We start from the raw sequence: 14,176 nt of genomic DNA, 5'->3' as shown, positions 1-14,176 counted from the left end.
GCTGAGCCATTTCTCCAGCCCCTTAATTCAGATTGTTAATCTTGAATACATACCTGGTTGTCACTTCCTAAGATGTAGGCAGAAGTTTCTGTTCTGTCCAGTCCCATAGCCATTTAGTCCCAAAGAAATATACAGAAGCTTACATTAATTATAAACTGTTTGGCCTATTAACTCAGGCTATTACTAACTTAACCCATATTTCTTGTCTATGTTTAGCCATGTGGTTTGATACCTTTTCTCAGTAAAGCATTCTCATCTTGCTTCCTTTGCATTCTACTGGTGACTCTGCCCTTCCTCTTCCCAGAATTCTTAGTCTGGTTATCCCGCCTATACTTCCTGCCTGGCTACTGGCCAATCAGTGTTTTATTAAACTAGCACAAGTGGCCAATCTTCACAGTGTACAAAGCATTACCCCACAGCACTAAGAGAACTTGAAAACTTGGTGAAAGTAAAAATTTGTTTCGTTTTCTGTCATTAGATGATAATCTGAAAAGGTAATAGAATTATAGAGTCCTAATTAGGAAAGTTTTGTAGTTCATGTGGCACATGTCATATTTGTAGAATCTCTGGTAGATCTTCACTTAGCCTCTGCTTGGTCAGTAACACCTGTCAAGGAACTCTGTGCTGCTTAAGAATATTCATGGTTGCCAGGTGGTGGTGGCACATGCTTTTGATCCCAGCATGTGGGAAGCAGAGGCAGTAGATCTCTGGGAGTTTGAGGCCAGCCTGGTCTTCAAAGCAAGTTCCCGAACAGCCAGGGCTGTTACATTAAGAAACCCTGCCTCAGAAAATAGAGAGAGACTATTCATACTGAGCTTGGGTATTCTTTTGTTCTGTGGAGTTTTTTTATTTTTGGGTGTAGAGACAAAGTCTTACTCTATAGCTTTAACTGGTGTAGTTCTTTGTGTAGCCTCTGTTGGCTTCAAAGTTACAGAAATACTGTCGCATCAGCTTCCTGAGTGCTGGGATTACACATGTGTGCTGCTGTGCCTGGTATTCAATATTGTGGGTTTATTTATTCATTCATTCATTTATTGGTTTTGTCTTAAGAGGTTTTTTTTTTTTCTTTTTTAAATGTGTATGAGTGTTTTGTCTGCTTGTATGTATGTGCACCATGTGTATGCCTGGTACCTGAGGAAGTCAGAAGAGGACATTGGATCCCTTGAAACTAGAGTTTGGGTAGTTGTAAGTGTGTGCTGGGAATCAAACCCATATCTTCTACAAGAGCAACAAATGTTTTTAACTACTGAGCCATCTCTCAAGTCCCAGGTTTTGCTATTCTATTTTTTTTTAAGTTTTATTTATTTTTTGGTTTTTTGAGACAGCGTTTCTCTGTAGCTTTGGAGCCTGTTCTGGAACTCACTTTGTAGACCAGGCTGGGCTCAAAGTCACAGAGATCTGCCTCCCGAGTTCTAGGATTAAAGGTATGCACCTCTACCACCCTGCAGTTTTGCTATTCTTAATTGTTAAACAGTTCTTTCTTCTGATGAATGCTTTCTCAAAGATGTTCACTTTTCTTCTACCTAGAAAAAAAATTAGTACTTTATTTCACTGGTCTGGAAAATGGCCTCCTATTCCCAGAGCTTCACCCTGCAGGAATCAGTTTTAAACTCTAAAGCAGCTATTGAGTGTGGCCCTTAGGAATTCTAGTGGGGAGGTGTTGGTGTTGATGTCAGGTGTCTCCACCATCAGTTTCAGTCCTGATTTTGTGATAGAATCTCTCATTTGAACCTGAATCTCACTGATGGACAAAACTGGCCAGCCTTGGGATATTTGGCTGTCTCCATTCACAGTACTAGGTTACAGTCAAAGTTGCTCATTGTCACACCCAGCTTCATGTGGGTGGATGTAGGGATCCAAACTCAGGTCCTTCTGCTTATGCAGCAAACACTTTGCACACTGAGCCATGTTCCAACTTCCTATATTCATTCTTTAAATTTCATTTTTATTTTAAAGTTTGATAGTATATGCCTATATACTTTCTATTTGGGAGCTGGAAATAAAGGGATTTTTTGAGATCTCTCCAGGCAACATAATGTCTTTCTTTGGGGGAGGCGATAGCGGGTTTTTTTTTTGTTGTTGTTGTTGTTGTTGTTGCTATTGTTTTTTCTAAATCAAAAATATACAGAAAACCTATTTTTAATACTAATATATATAGAGGGAAGAGGTAAATTTCTAAACATTTACTTTGTAAACATTTGTATGCCGTTTTTACTTCTTTGCTTTGTTTTATGATGTCTTTGGGGAAAGGTTCTAGCACACCAAGAAAGCAGCCTCGAAAGAGCCCTTTGGTTCCCCGAAGTTTGGAGCCTCCGGTGTTGGAGTTGTCTCCTGGAGCAAAAGCCCAGTTGGAAGAACTCATGATGGTGGGAGACCTCCTAGAAGTATCTCTGGATGAGACACAACACATATGGCGGATTCTGCAGGCCACACATCCCCCCTCAGAGGACAGATTCTTACATATCATGGAGGTATGACCCTCATACTTACTTCAGTAGTGATTTTAAAAATATTTAACATATCCATGTTCATCGATAGTACCTCAGATACTGTTACAGTGTTGTTAGAGTGGTTAGTAATTTGTCAGTCCTGTTCTCTCATTTAAGCAAAAATTTTTTGTCTTTTTGTTTTCTTTTATTTATTTATTTGGTTGGTTGGTTGCTTGATTGATTGTTTTTTGTTTTGTTGGGTTTTTTTGTTTTTTTTTGTTTGTTTGTTTGTTTGTTTGTTTTTAAGATAGAATTTCTCTGTATCTTTAGCTGTCCTGGAACTCACTCTGTAGACCAGGCTGTGCTTGAACTTACAGAGATCTGCCTGCCTTTGCCTCCCTGAGTGCTGGGATTAAAAGCATGCATCACCATTGCCTTCCTCCTTTGTTTTCTTTATTGAAATTTTGTATAATAGTTCTTTTATTTTTGCTTGAAAAAAGCAGGGATAAAGAAACAGTTTAGCGAAGTATCATGTTACAGGCTTGTAATCTTAAAACAGGAAGTGGAGGCAAGAAGATCAGCATTCAAAATTAACCTTGGCTACACAAGCCCTTGTCTCAAACAGACCAAAAAAAAAAAAAAAAAAAAAACCTCAAGCAGTTTAGGGGCTAGAGAGATGAATCAGTGCTTAAGATCATTTACTGCAGTCAGGTCAGTTCCACTGGGTGGCTCACAACTACTTCTAACTCCAGCTCAAGGGGTTCTGAAACCCTTTCCTCTACTCCAGAACGTTTCCACTCACATGCATTTATCCACACAGAAATGCACACATAAAATTTAAAATACTCTTTTTAAACAGTTGTCTTTAGAATTGGGTGTGGTAATTTTTAAAAGGTGCGACCAGAGAGATGGCTCAGTAGGTAAAGTTCTTACTTTGCCAATATGAGGACCAGAGTTTGAATTTCTAGCACCTATATTTAAAAAAAAAAACAAAAAACAAAAAAAACTAGATGATCTTGACAGCCTGCCTATAATCCTGGTTTATAAGGCAGACAGGGAATTTTAGGAACAAACTGGCTAGTCACACTAGCCAAAATGGTGAGCTCCATGTTCAACAATTTTTACAAGGTGGAGGAGGGTGATTAAGGAAGACACAGACATCAGCTTTAGGTTTTGAAACTTGTATACTTATGTAAACACATACCACATGTGTGTGTGCGCGCGTGCTCAGGGAAAAAAGGTAAGGGAGTGGTTAAGTAGAACTGGATGCCTTGGAAGGGAGGGTTCACAGTCATGTACTACATTTACAATGGCAGTTTATCATGGTGTTCATAATGGTGTTTTACATCCATAATCTCCTTTGATCATACTAGGATTATTGGTAGGGTAGGTATTATTTTCTATTCTTTCCTTCTTCATTGAATATTCTCTCCCAAAGTGGTTTTACTATGTAGCCTCGGCTGTCTTTTACCCCAAAAAGATCCACCTACCTCTGCCTCTGGAGTGCTGCGACATTGCAAGAGTGCACAACCACACTTGGCTTAACCAGCCTCTTGTTTATTTTCTTTTCTTTGAGACAGGGTTTTTGGCAACCCAAGATTTCTGAGTACCAAAGGATGACCTTAACCTTCTGATCCTCCCACCTCTACTTCTACCTTCCAAGTGCTGGAGTTACAGGCATGCACCTCCCCACATCTGGTTTTATGGTGTGTGAGGATCAGGTTTAGGGCTTTTTACCTGCTGAGCTACATGCCCAGCAGATCTGTCTCTTAAACAGCTTTCGAATAATATTTTTTTCTTTATGTCATTTAAAAAATTTGGCAAGGGCTAAAACACAAGAGCTATATCATCTTACCTTTTTTTTTGAGTATACAGTTCAGTTGTGTTTGTTACATATACTCATATTGTATGCAAATACCACCTCAGTCTATTCCATAAAACTCATTTTGTGGGCTTAGAAGTTGAAACACGTTCTCACTGCATAGACCAAGTTGTCCTTGAACCTGCAGCAATCCCCTTGCCACTGCCTCTTAAATGCTGGGATTACAGATGTGTACCATCAATACCCAGATTCCTACAACTCTGTAATCATCACAAAGAGAAAATCTGTACCATTAAACAGTAAATCTGTTTCTCCTCCTTCATCCCCTATTTACTTTTTGTGTCTGCTAATTTGTTCTAGATGCCTTATATAATAGACACTATTTATTTAAGTTTTGCATGAAAATTCTGATTAATTTTATATTTTTGAAGGATGATAGCATGGAAGAGAAACCACTAAAAATGAAAGGAAAGGATTCTTCTGAGAAGAAACGGAAACGGAAGCTAGAGAAGGTAGAACAATTTTTTGGAGAAGGAAAACAGAAGGTCAAGGAGCTAAAGAAAACAGATAAACCTAAAAAGAAAAAATTAAAATTAAATGTGGACAAATCCAAAGAGCTGAATAAGTTGGCCAAGAAGCTAGCCAAAGAAGAAGAGAGAAAGAAAAAGAAAGAAAAGGCTGCTGCAGCCAAAGTCGAACTTGTGAAAGAGAGTACTGAGAAGAAAAGAGAGAAAAAAGTGCTGGATATCCCCTCAAAGTATGACTGGTCAGGAGCAGAGGAATCTGATGATGAGAATGCTGTGTGCGCAGCCCAGAACTGCCAAAGGCCGTGTAAGGACAAGGTGAGGTACAGGGGTTCATAGACTGTGTGAAAAGGCCAGAGATAATAATGGTTGTGGAGATGTGTGTAGAATATGATATCAGTAATTTGTGGTTCCAAGATTTGGACTTCTAACATATTTTTTCCCACAGTTTTTATAAACCATTTTAAATAGTGAAGCTACTTAAGTATGCTTAGTGTAGGAAATACATTTTTTAAAGTCGTTTACTTAGAGATATACAGAAGCATAGAAAAGTTACTTGATATTTTGGCAAGCAGTTTATTTTATATGCAGTGTGCAGGTCAAGCTTCAAAATGCACTTCTGACCTCCCCGTAGTGTGATTCAGTTAGCCACAGTAGCCTGGAAAAAGTCCGACCTTACCTTACACCCTAGACAAAGGATACTCTCTTAAATAGAATATGATTTTTTTTTAAAGCAAATAATTCAGACTCTTAATGGTGTTGTTAAATTTTTTCAGCCTAGGCTAGTAGATGGCTCATTGGTTAAAGATGCTTGTTTCCAAACTTAACAGTTTGAGTTCATTTCCAGGACTACATGATAGAAGTAGAGAAATAACTTCTTCAAGTTATCCTCTGACTCCCACATATGGACTATACTATGCATGTACTAACTTTTTTTAACCCTAAATTTTAAGTACTGTAATTCAATGTTGGCTATATTTTAGGCAACAGTTCTGTTCATTTCTGAAATGGACAGGCTTCATTGGGGAGTGGGGAGGATCTCAATTCTTTAAGTGATTTGGAAACATCTTTTATTCTTTCTGTCAAGAATACTAGTAAGAAGCCATTGTGTCAGAACACATTTGTAATTCAGCACTTGGGTAGCAGAGAAAATGAGGGTTTCAAGTTAGAAACTAACTTGGGCTACCTAGTGAAACCTTGTCTCAACAATAAATCTTAAAACCATAATTATAATTTTAAAGGGCTATGGAGGAGAAAGCTCAGCTGTTGAAGTCCTTGCTGAGTACAAGAACCTGTATGAAAGCTGGGCATAGCAGGATGTTTCTGTAGCAACAACCCTGAGGCAAAGAGAGAGAGGTGGAGACAGGTGGAGCCTCCAAACTTGCTGGCCATAATCCAGCTGCTTTCTGAGCTCCAGGTTCAGCGAGAGAGTCCATGTCAAAAGTAAGGTGGAGCACTAGAGGACGATACCTGCTGTTGACCTCCCTCCACACACAGTGTTGATAGTGTCAGATCATTGCGTGTTTAGAATTTGAAATGCTGCTCGGTTTGAAAGTGAAAGAGAACTAAAGCCACTTTCTGCAAGGCTGTGCCCACTTGCCTTCTGAATTAAATACTTAACACATTTTTAGGAGCTGAAAGGGACCTAGAGGTCTCTTGTTCTGGCTCCTCACATTTTTGCATATCTGATGTGACCAAAGTTATAGACCTAATTAGTGGTAGCACCCAAAAAGACGAAAGGCAACCCTGACTCTTTGACTGTTCCAGATTCTGGTTCTCTATCAAGTTCCCAACTCCTGGGTAATTTTTATTTATTTACTAAACAGGCTGATGGAAGGTTAGCTTTTCTTCTTTGGCTATGAAAATATTAGCTCATTGCTGTTAGATCTTCTCTCTTCTTTAGCTAATTTTCAGTAATTTCAATGCTACAAATATGTCAGTTCACTTATCCTGTCTTTTACTACAGGCACTACCACCCCCATTCACTTTACAATTTTTTTGTTGTTGTTGATTTTCGAGACAGTGTTTCCCTGTAGTTTCTAGAGCCTGTCCTGGAACTAGCTCTTGTAGACCAGGCTGGCCTCAAACTCAGAGATCTGCCTGCCTCTGCCTCCCGAGTGCTGGGATTAAAGGCGTGCGCCACCACTGCCCGGCTCACTTTACAATTAAATATAAATTAACTTATGAAAAAGGAACATAGTCCATGAAACCACTTCATAATAGGAAGTACTATGTAAATATAAAGAGGTTATAACCATGAGATTTGCTCCTACGATAATTGTTATTTGTGTGATTACATCTGATAGAGACCATAGATTTAGCTACATGTTCAGGGAAAATGTCTATATTAAACTGTTAACGGTGAGCATAGTGTGTTTTTCCCTGTCATTAGCTTAAGTGAAATAAATTTAATTTTATATTTCTCTGTTAATTCTCTGCAGATTATTTCAGATTATAAATATTTCATCTGCCATTTCTATTTTGAAATTTATTTCTGGCACTACTTTCACTAAGTTAAGAATTTTCAACATTCCTGGGCTGGAGAGATGGCTCAGAGGTTAAGAGCATTGCCTGCTCTTCCAAAGGTCCTGAGTTCAATTCCCAGTAACCACATGGTGGCTCACAACCATCTGTAATGGGGTTTGGTGCCCTCTTCTGGCCTGAAGGCATACATACAGACAGAATATTGTATACATAATAAATAAATATTTTTAATAAAAAAAGAATTTTCAACATTCCTAATTTGTAGTTATTACACAGTTGTCTAAATTAACAGGTAAATATCTAATTTCTAGTTAAGTATCTAACAAATGTTGTGTAACTTCAGATAAGCAAAGCACTTCTTCAGGAAAATACCATGCAACAGAGAAAAACTTTAGTGTTCATTGGTTTTTAGCTACATGTCACTTCATCATTTCTCCTATCAGTAATAGCTATGATTTTTTTTCTAAAAATAAAAAGGTTGAGAAGTATTATTTTAAAAATTAAGTGGTTACTTGAATGTACTTAGCTTCAGTTTCAAAATAGCTTACAGCAAAGTATGGTGAAGGGTTTTGTTTTTTTCTTTTTTTTTTCTTTTTTTTTTTTTTTTTTTTTTTTTTTTTTTTTTTTTTTTTTTTTTTTTTTTTTTTGCTTTTTTTCGAGACAGGGTTTCCCTGAAGTTTTTTTTGGAGCCTGTCCTGGAACTAGCTCTTGTAGACCAGGCTGGCCTCGAACTCACAGAGATCCGCCTGCCTCTGCCTCCCGAGTGCTGGGATTAAAGGCGTGCGCCACCACCGCCCGGCTTGGTGAAGGGTTTTGAAAGGATGTTTTCTTCCATGAGTTATGAAGTGTGAGCTAAAATTAACTTCCAAAACAATATAGAGATATTTGTTTGAAAATCCAGAAGCTTTTTCTCCCTGAGGTCTGCTCCTATATCTGTCTGTCTTATTTGTGTTAACAGTGAAACATGCTTAAAATAATAAATTATTTTAAGTTAATATTTGAGTAACTTTTTTTTTCATTATTAGAATAAATGATCATGGCCACGAAAAAAGAATAGTCATTTTACATATGATGAAACACTATTTTCTTTTTACTTATTTATTCTTTCGTGGAACTTTTTATTACTTCTTTATAAAAAGTTGGTTAAGTAAATTAAAATATTTAAATTTATATATTCTTGCCTCACCTTGATTTTTAAAATGTTTTTGTGGCTTGGCAGTGGCAGTGTACACCTTTTTAGTTTTTCTAGACAGGGTGGCTGGAGAGATGGCTCAGAGGTTAAGAGCATTGTCTGCTCTTCCAAAGGTCCTGAGTTCAATTCCCAGCAACCATATGGCTCACAACCATCTGTAATGGGGTCTGGTGCCCTCTTCTGGCCTGCAGGTATACACACAAACAGAATATTGTATACATAATAAATAAATAAATATTTAAAAAAAAAAAAGTTTTTCTAGACAGGGTTTCTCTGTGTAACAGGCCTAGCTGTCCTGGAACTTGCTCTATAGACCAGGCTGACCTGGTACACAGTGTGTGCCTTTAATCCCAGCACTTTGGAGACAGAGGCAGGTGGATTTCTGTGAGTTTGAGGTCAGCCTAAGCCTAATCTACAGAGCAAGTTCCAGGACATTTGAGGCTACACAAAGAAACCATGACTTGAAAAGTGAGGAGGCGGGGAGAGAGGTGGCTTTATTTAAAAGCATGCCTTTAATCCCAGTATTTGCGAGGCAGATCTCTGCAAGTTCAAGGCCACTGTGCCCAGCTAGACTAAGTATAAAATGTATAAAACTTATACCTGGTACTGCAACAGTATTGTGACCAAGTGTCACAGTTTGTCTGGGACTGTCTAAATTTTATTGTGAAAGATTTTACATACTAGAAAATCTTTCATTCCTAGGCAAACTGAAAGGTTTAGTCACAATGCTTAGAGTGCCATAAATTGGTTAAAACTAGTAAACTGGGGCTGGAGAGACGGCTCAGAGGTTACAAGCACTGACTGTTCTTCCAGAGGTCCTGAGTTCAATTCCCAGCAACCACATGACGGGCCACAGCCATCTATATGAGAGCTGGTACCAACACTGTATACATAATAAATAAGTTAAAAAAAAAAAAACCTAGTAAACTGAGAATATTACTATCAATTTCTCCCCTCTCCCAAACGGTATTATGCTCTAACATCTGAACAAAATACAAATCACCAAGAACTTAAGTCTCAATGTGAAATCATACAACAAAATTAAAATGTCAGGCTACCATTATTTCTGCTACTCTTCTTTTTATATTCCATTTCTTTTCTCTCTTGATTGTACTGATGATAAAACCCATGCTCTTAAATCCTAAAGGATACTAAGCAAGCGTTCTTAGCACTGAGCTATTAAACACCCAACCTCAATATATTACTTAACCTTTATGTCTGTATGGGAGAGTATTCATGTGGTAGTTAGAGGACAGTAGTCAGTTCTCTCTTCCACATGTGGAATCCTCCTAAGACACCAGCTCACATTGCTTGTCAGGCTTGGCAGCAAGTACTTTTACCTTCAAGAGATCTTTCTAGCCCTAATTCTCTTTCATCTGAACACAGTAACCTATTTGTACTGTATTATTAAATTTTTACCTGTTAATTTATCAACTCCTAGTTGTTGTTAGGTTTTTGTTTGCTTGTTTTTAAACTCCAAGGTCTTGCTATGCTTTCTTTAAGGACAGTAGGCTCCCCCCTAGGCTTCAAGGAATCCTCCTGCCTCAGCCTCTCAAATTAATGGAATTATAGACACCTGCCACCATGCTTGCATTTTGGAGGAACTAGTTAATTCTTTTTTTTTTTTTTTAATTTACTAAATGATGAAGCCTTTTTCCCTAAACAACAAATGAAAGTGGGTGTGACCATTAGAATGTAGTATGCAGTTAGGTTACTGCATAGGTTGTTGCCTCTCAGAATTGTCTGTGGAGTCAGTTGACATTCTGAACTATAGTTTGCTTTGTGATCCTGTTGGACTTTTCATATGGCAGTGGAATTTAGGTTGATTGTTCATAAAGGAATTGATAAGTGAAGGATATAGTTTTCTTAACTGTATTATCAGGATAGATTGTTACATAACCAGAAGGCTGCAGTAGAAATAGTGGAGGAGCTAGGATTTGGAAGATAATTCCAGTCAAAATCACATAAAAGAAAATACTGTTTTTTTCTTTTCCTTTTTTTTTTTAAAAATTTAACTTTATTTTGTATACATTTGTCTAAAGGTGTCTGGTCCCTTGGAATTGGAGTTTCAGACATTTGTGAGCTGCTGTGTGGGTATTGGGAAATGAACCTGGGTCCTCTTGAAGTGCAGCCAGTACTCTTAACCCCTGAGCCCTCTCTCCAGGCCGAGACAGGATTCTTTGCGTAATAAATAGCCTTGACTGTCCCAGAACTCACTTTGTAGACTAGGTTGGCCTCAAACCTGCAGAGATCTGCCCAGGTACCTCTGCCTTCCAAGCAGTGGTATTAAAGTATGTATCACTATGCCTGGCGGCTCATACTTTTCTTACTTGAAGAAATTTAATCAATTTAGTTTTTAGAAACTAGAAGCCAGTGGATACAGCAAAAAATTGTAAAGCCTTAGAATGCTTTTTTTTTTTTTTTAAATAGCAAATACTTCTAAATTGATAGCATTTTTTAACTGTGGACTAGCATAAATGAGGACTTGATTGGATTAATAGGATTCAAGGTAGTAATGAAGGGATCTGTTGGAGTGGCATCATAAAATAATCTAGTAGGCATGGTGGCGCATTCCTTTAATCCCAGCACTCAGGAGGCAGAGGCAGGGGGATCTCTCAGTTTGAGGCCAGCCTGGTCTCCAGAGGGAGTTCCAGGGCAGCCAGGGCTTCACAGAGAAACACTCTCTTGCAGGGGTGGGAGGTCGTAGTATCTCAAATCTATGCAATCCTGTGAAACAGGTCATTTTTCTAATTCCTTTATAAGCTCCAAACATTCAAAACACTCATTTTCCGTTCACCTGCAATAGTTAGCAGTTTATAAATTTTACTTTTCTATAGCTCCTTTATATTTATTTTATTCTACAGCATATTATCTCCTAATTTTTCTCTGGTTACAGCAGGATCATTATGATATGTTTCTTAACTATACGTTTGTTTTCTTCTGAGGCAAAACATAGTTACAAATGAATGGACCTTAGTTTAGGTGGGGTAGTTAAGTTGTTCTGAACTTAGAGGAAATAATATCATGAGGAAGAGACACCAATGATCTGAGTCATCCAGAATGTCTTAAAGTCCACACTCAGTTCTAAGTGTGTATTTCCCTTTTCTTAATAAACTGACTGCTTTGCCACAGAGATCCCAGCATTGTGGAGACTAAAACAAGAGGATCTCATCTTGTTTGAGCCTAGCAGAGTGTTAGACTGAAGATGAAGTTTGAGGCTAGTCTGGGCTACATAGTAAGACTCTATGCCTACGGGGGCTCACCTAAGGAATTTGATTACTGGAAGAAAAAAATATTTAAGAAAAATACAAATATTTAAGAGTGCTTAGAATAGAAATGATATTTTAAAAAAGCTAATAAGCCAAATGAGATTTTTTTTAAATAATTTTTCCATCTTTTATTACAAGCCCAAAATCACTGACATGATTGTCATAAGCTTTTACAAACTGTGGAAACATTTTGAAAACCATTCTTTCCCTAAATAAAATTTATTTACCTAGCCAAGGCCTCTTTTGTTCTTCACTGACTGTCCTGAGGGGCTTCTTTGATCTCTTCATTTTCCTTTGTTCCAATGTCTGATAAAGCTCATGATTTTAAGTGGCTTCCTACATCACCACCACAGTGATCAGCCTTTATATTGTGAAGGGGGTTTGCTGTAGCTCTTTTCATCTTGATAGATTCTTGTCTACTATGACAAATTAAATATAAGAACTGCAGTTGCCTTCCAAGCAGAAAAGCCTCAAGTTACAGTTCCCTGCTATACTGTAAATGCCAAGGTGTAAAGTCACCAAACCAAAGCCTCTTTTGTCTCCTGTAGTCACTGTAGGCTCTGAAGGATCAGTGTTTGCTTGGCATCTGCCACTGACACCTGCCATTTTTTTTTTTTTCAGACTAATTTAAAACCCCAGAGTAATCTATTGACCTGTGTCTTTGACTGTTGTAATTGGTTAACTTGTAAGATTTGACCTCTGATATTTGCTAACTTTTTATAGGGAGTTGTATTTGTAACGGAAGAAGAGAAGAATAAAAAATAGTAGTTTTAAAAGTGGCCTATGTGACTGCTTTTCTAAAAAGGTATTTAATGCTCTTAGTACTTTGGCTTATCTCTTTGAAATAAAGCTAATCCACAGGATTGCCTCACATTGTTGTACTCTTCCTTTCTTGATTGTTAATCGCATTGTCTTAGAGCCTAGAAACTGTTAATATTAGCTAAAACTACTTGGCTGCTCTATTAGAAGTTTCTTTTTTGTCAAGTATTCCCCAATCATGTTTCTGCCTCACAAGGAACCCCAGGTATTCATGAGGTAATAGAGTACCTAAGAGGCCTAATTTTGTGGACACACTATGGTAAAATATAATTTGGGGTATTAACTTATCAGCTTCTTTCTTTGAAAAATAACCCCATAAGAAGTCATATCTATCTCTGGATATCCCAATTGTTTGCTCTCTTTTAAGCCAAGAAAGCTCTTTGGTTTGCTTTTGTTCTGGTCTTACTGTTATGATACTAAACATTTTCCAATCTTTATCTTCTACAGGTAGACTGGGTGCAATGTGATGGTGGCTGTGATGAGTGGTTTCATCAAGTTTGTGTTGGTGTATCCCCAGAAATGGCTGAAAATGAAGATTACATCTGTATAAACTGTGCAAAGAAGCAGGGGCCAGATAGCCCAGGCCAAGCACCACCTACTCCCTTCATAATGAGCTACAAACTACCAATGGAGGATCTTAAAGAGACCAGTTAGCAGATGCTTGGTTAGCTCGCAACATGGGGGGAAGTGGACCACATTGAGACCTTACTCATCAAGCAGAGTGGTTCCAACCACTCAGAATGTTGTTCCCAAAGATGAATGGACTTCAGAGAAAGTCCTCTTAGTGCTGGCTTCCTCTGTGTGTGGATTGTGTGGGCATCTGTGCAGAGGATGTCTTCTTTGGTACAGCAGCCAGTATTTCAGCTCTTGACTCCTTTGAGTATGGTTTGCTGCATTAAGGTCAGGTTCTTGGTGGAACTCTCAAAGCTGTTTGGCGTTAACATGGTGTGCTTAGTGGGGAGTATAAGATGTGACTTACGACCAATTGAAAGTAGTTGTAGATGGTTACACCTACGGGTGGTGCCATTGGGATTGTTTGATTGTTTGAATCTCCTTAGTTAGGATAATTGAACAAGAGTCAGAGTACAACTCTCTTTCCATAATTATTGGCATTTATGCCCTACTGATCCAGTTAGGAGGAGCAGGCCAAAGTTACCCTTTTAGAAGTATTGGGGTGGCAGTACAGTTTGTAGACCTGCTTGTGCTTATTTATACCAATAAGAAAATCCTCCAAAAGAGCCCCTCACTTTCCTCAGGAGGATGTCAGCAGTTTAGAAAATCTGACTAGACTGGATTCTGGAAAGAAGGTTTTTTCTTATTTCAAGACAAGTATCCCATTGGTCTGAGAAGTCGGTCTGGGTCTGTTTTTAGAGAAGGAAAGGTACATGGACCCAGGTTTCTGGAGGAAATAGGGATGACTAATGAAAACATTTTACTGAGTCTCGGTGATGCATGCTTATCTGGGAAACCCTCTTTCACAAGTATTCCAGGCTCCACCACGATTCAGGCATGGCCATGAGCAAAACTGGCAAATAACAGCTTTTGCCTTGCAGCCCTAACCTTAATGCCTGTAGTTTCCAACATGGCCCCAGAAGATGTTCATGAATAACACCATGGCTTCATCAGAGGATATGGGT

General features: G+C 38.3%; 1 protein-coding gene across 1 annotated transcript in view; it reads left to right on the top strand.

Annotated features, from left to right (window-relative positions):
- The window catches only part of Kdm5a (lysine demethylase 5A), an 82,025-nt gene extending 68,452 nt beyond the window's left edge, over nt 1-13,573 (top strand). The window contains exons 26-28 of the mRNA XM_038318396.2: nt 2,251-2,471; nt 4,683-5,093; nt 12,987-13,573. Of these exons, the coding sequence (XP_038174324.1) occupies nt 2,251-2,471; nt 4,683-5,093; nt 12,987-13,193 (839 nt within the window). The 3' untranslated portion in view covers nt 13,194-13,573. The remainder of the gene's footprint in view (nt 1-2,250; nt 2,472-4,682; nt 5,094-12,986) is intronic.
- The last annotated feature ends 603 nt before the right edge of the window (nt 13,574-14,176 follow it).

Source organism: Arvicola amphibius, chromosome 2, assembly GCF_903992535.2.
Source record: "Arvicola amphibius chromosome 2, mArvAmp1.2, whole genome shotgun sequence".
Taxonomy (NCBI): domain Eukaryota; kingdom Metazoa; phylum Chordata; class Mammalia; order Rodentia; family Cricetidae; genus Arvicola; species Arvicola amphibius.
Note: the sequence above shows the minus strand (reverse complement) of the source record. Positions and strands in the feature narration are given on the sequence as shown.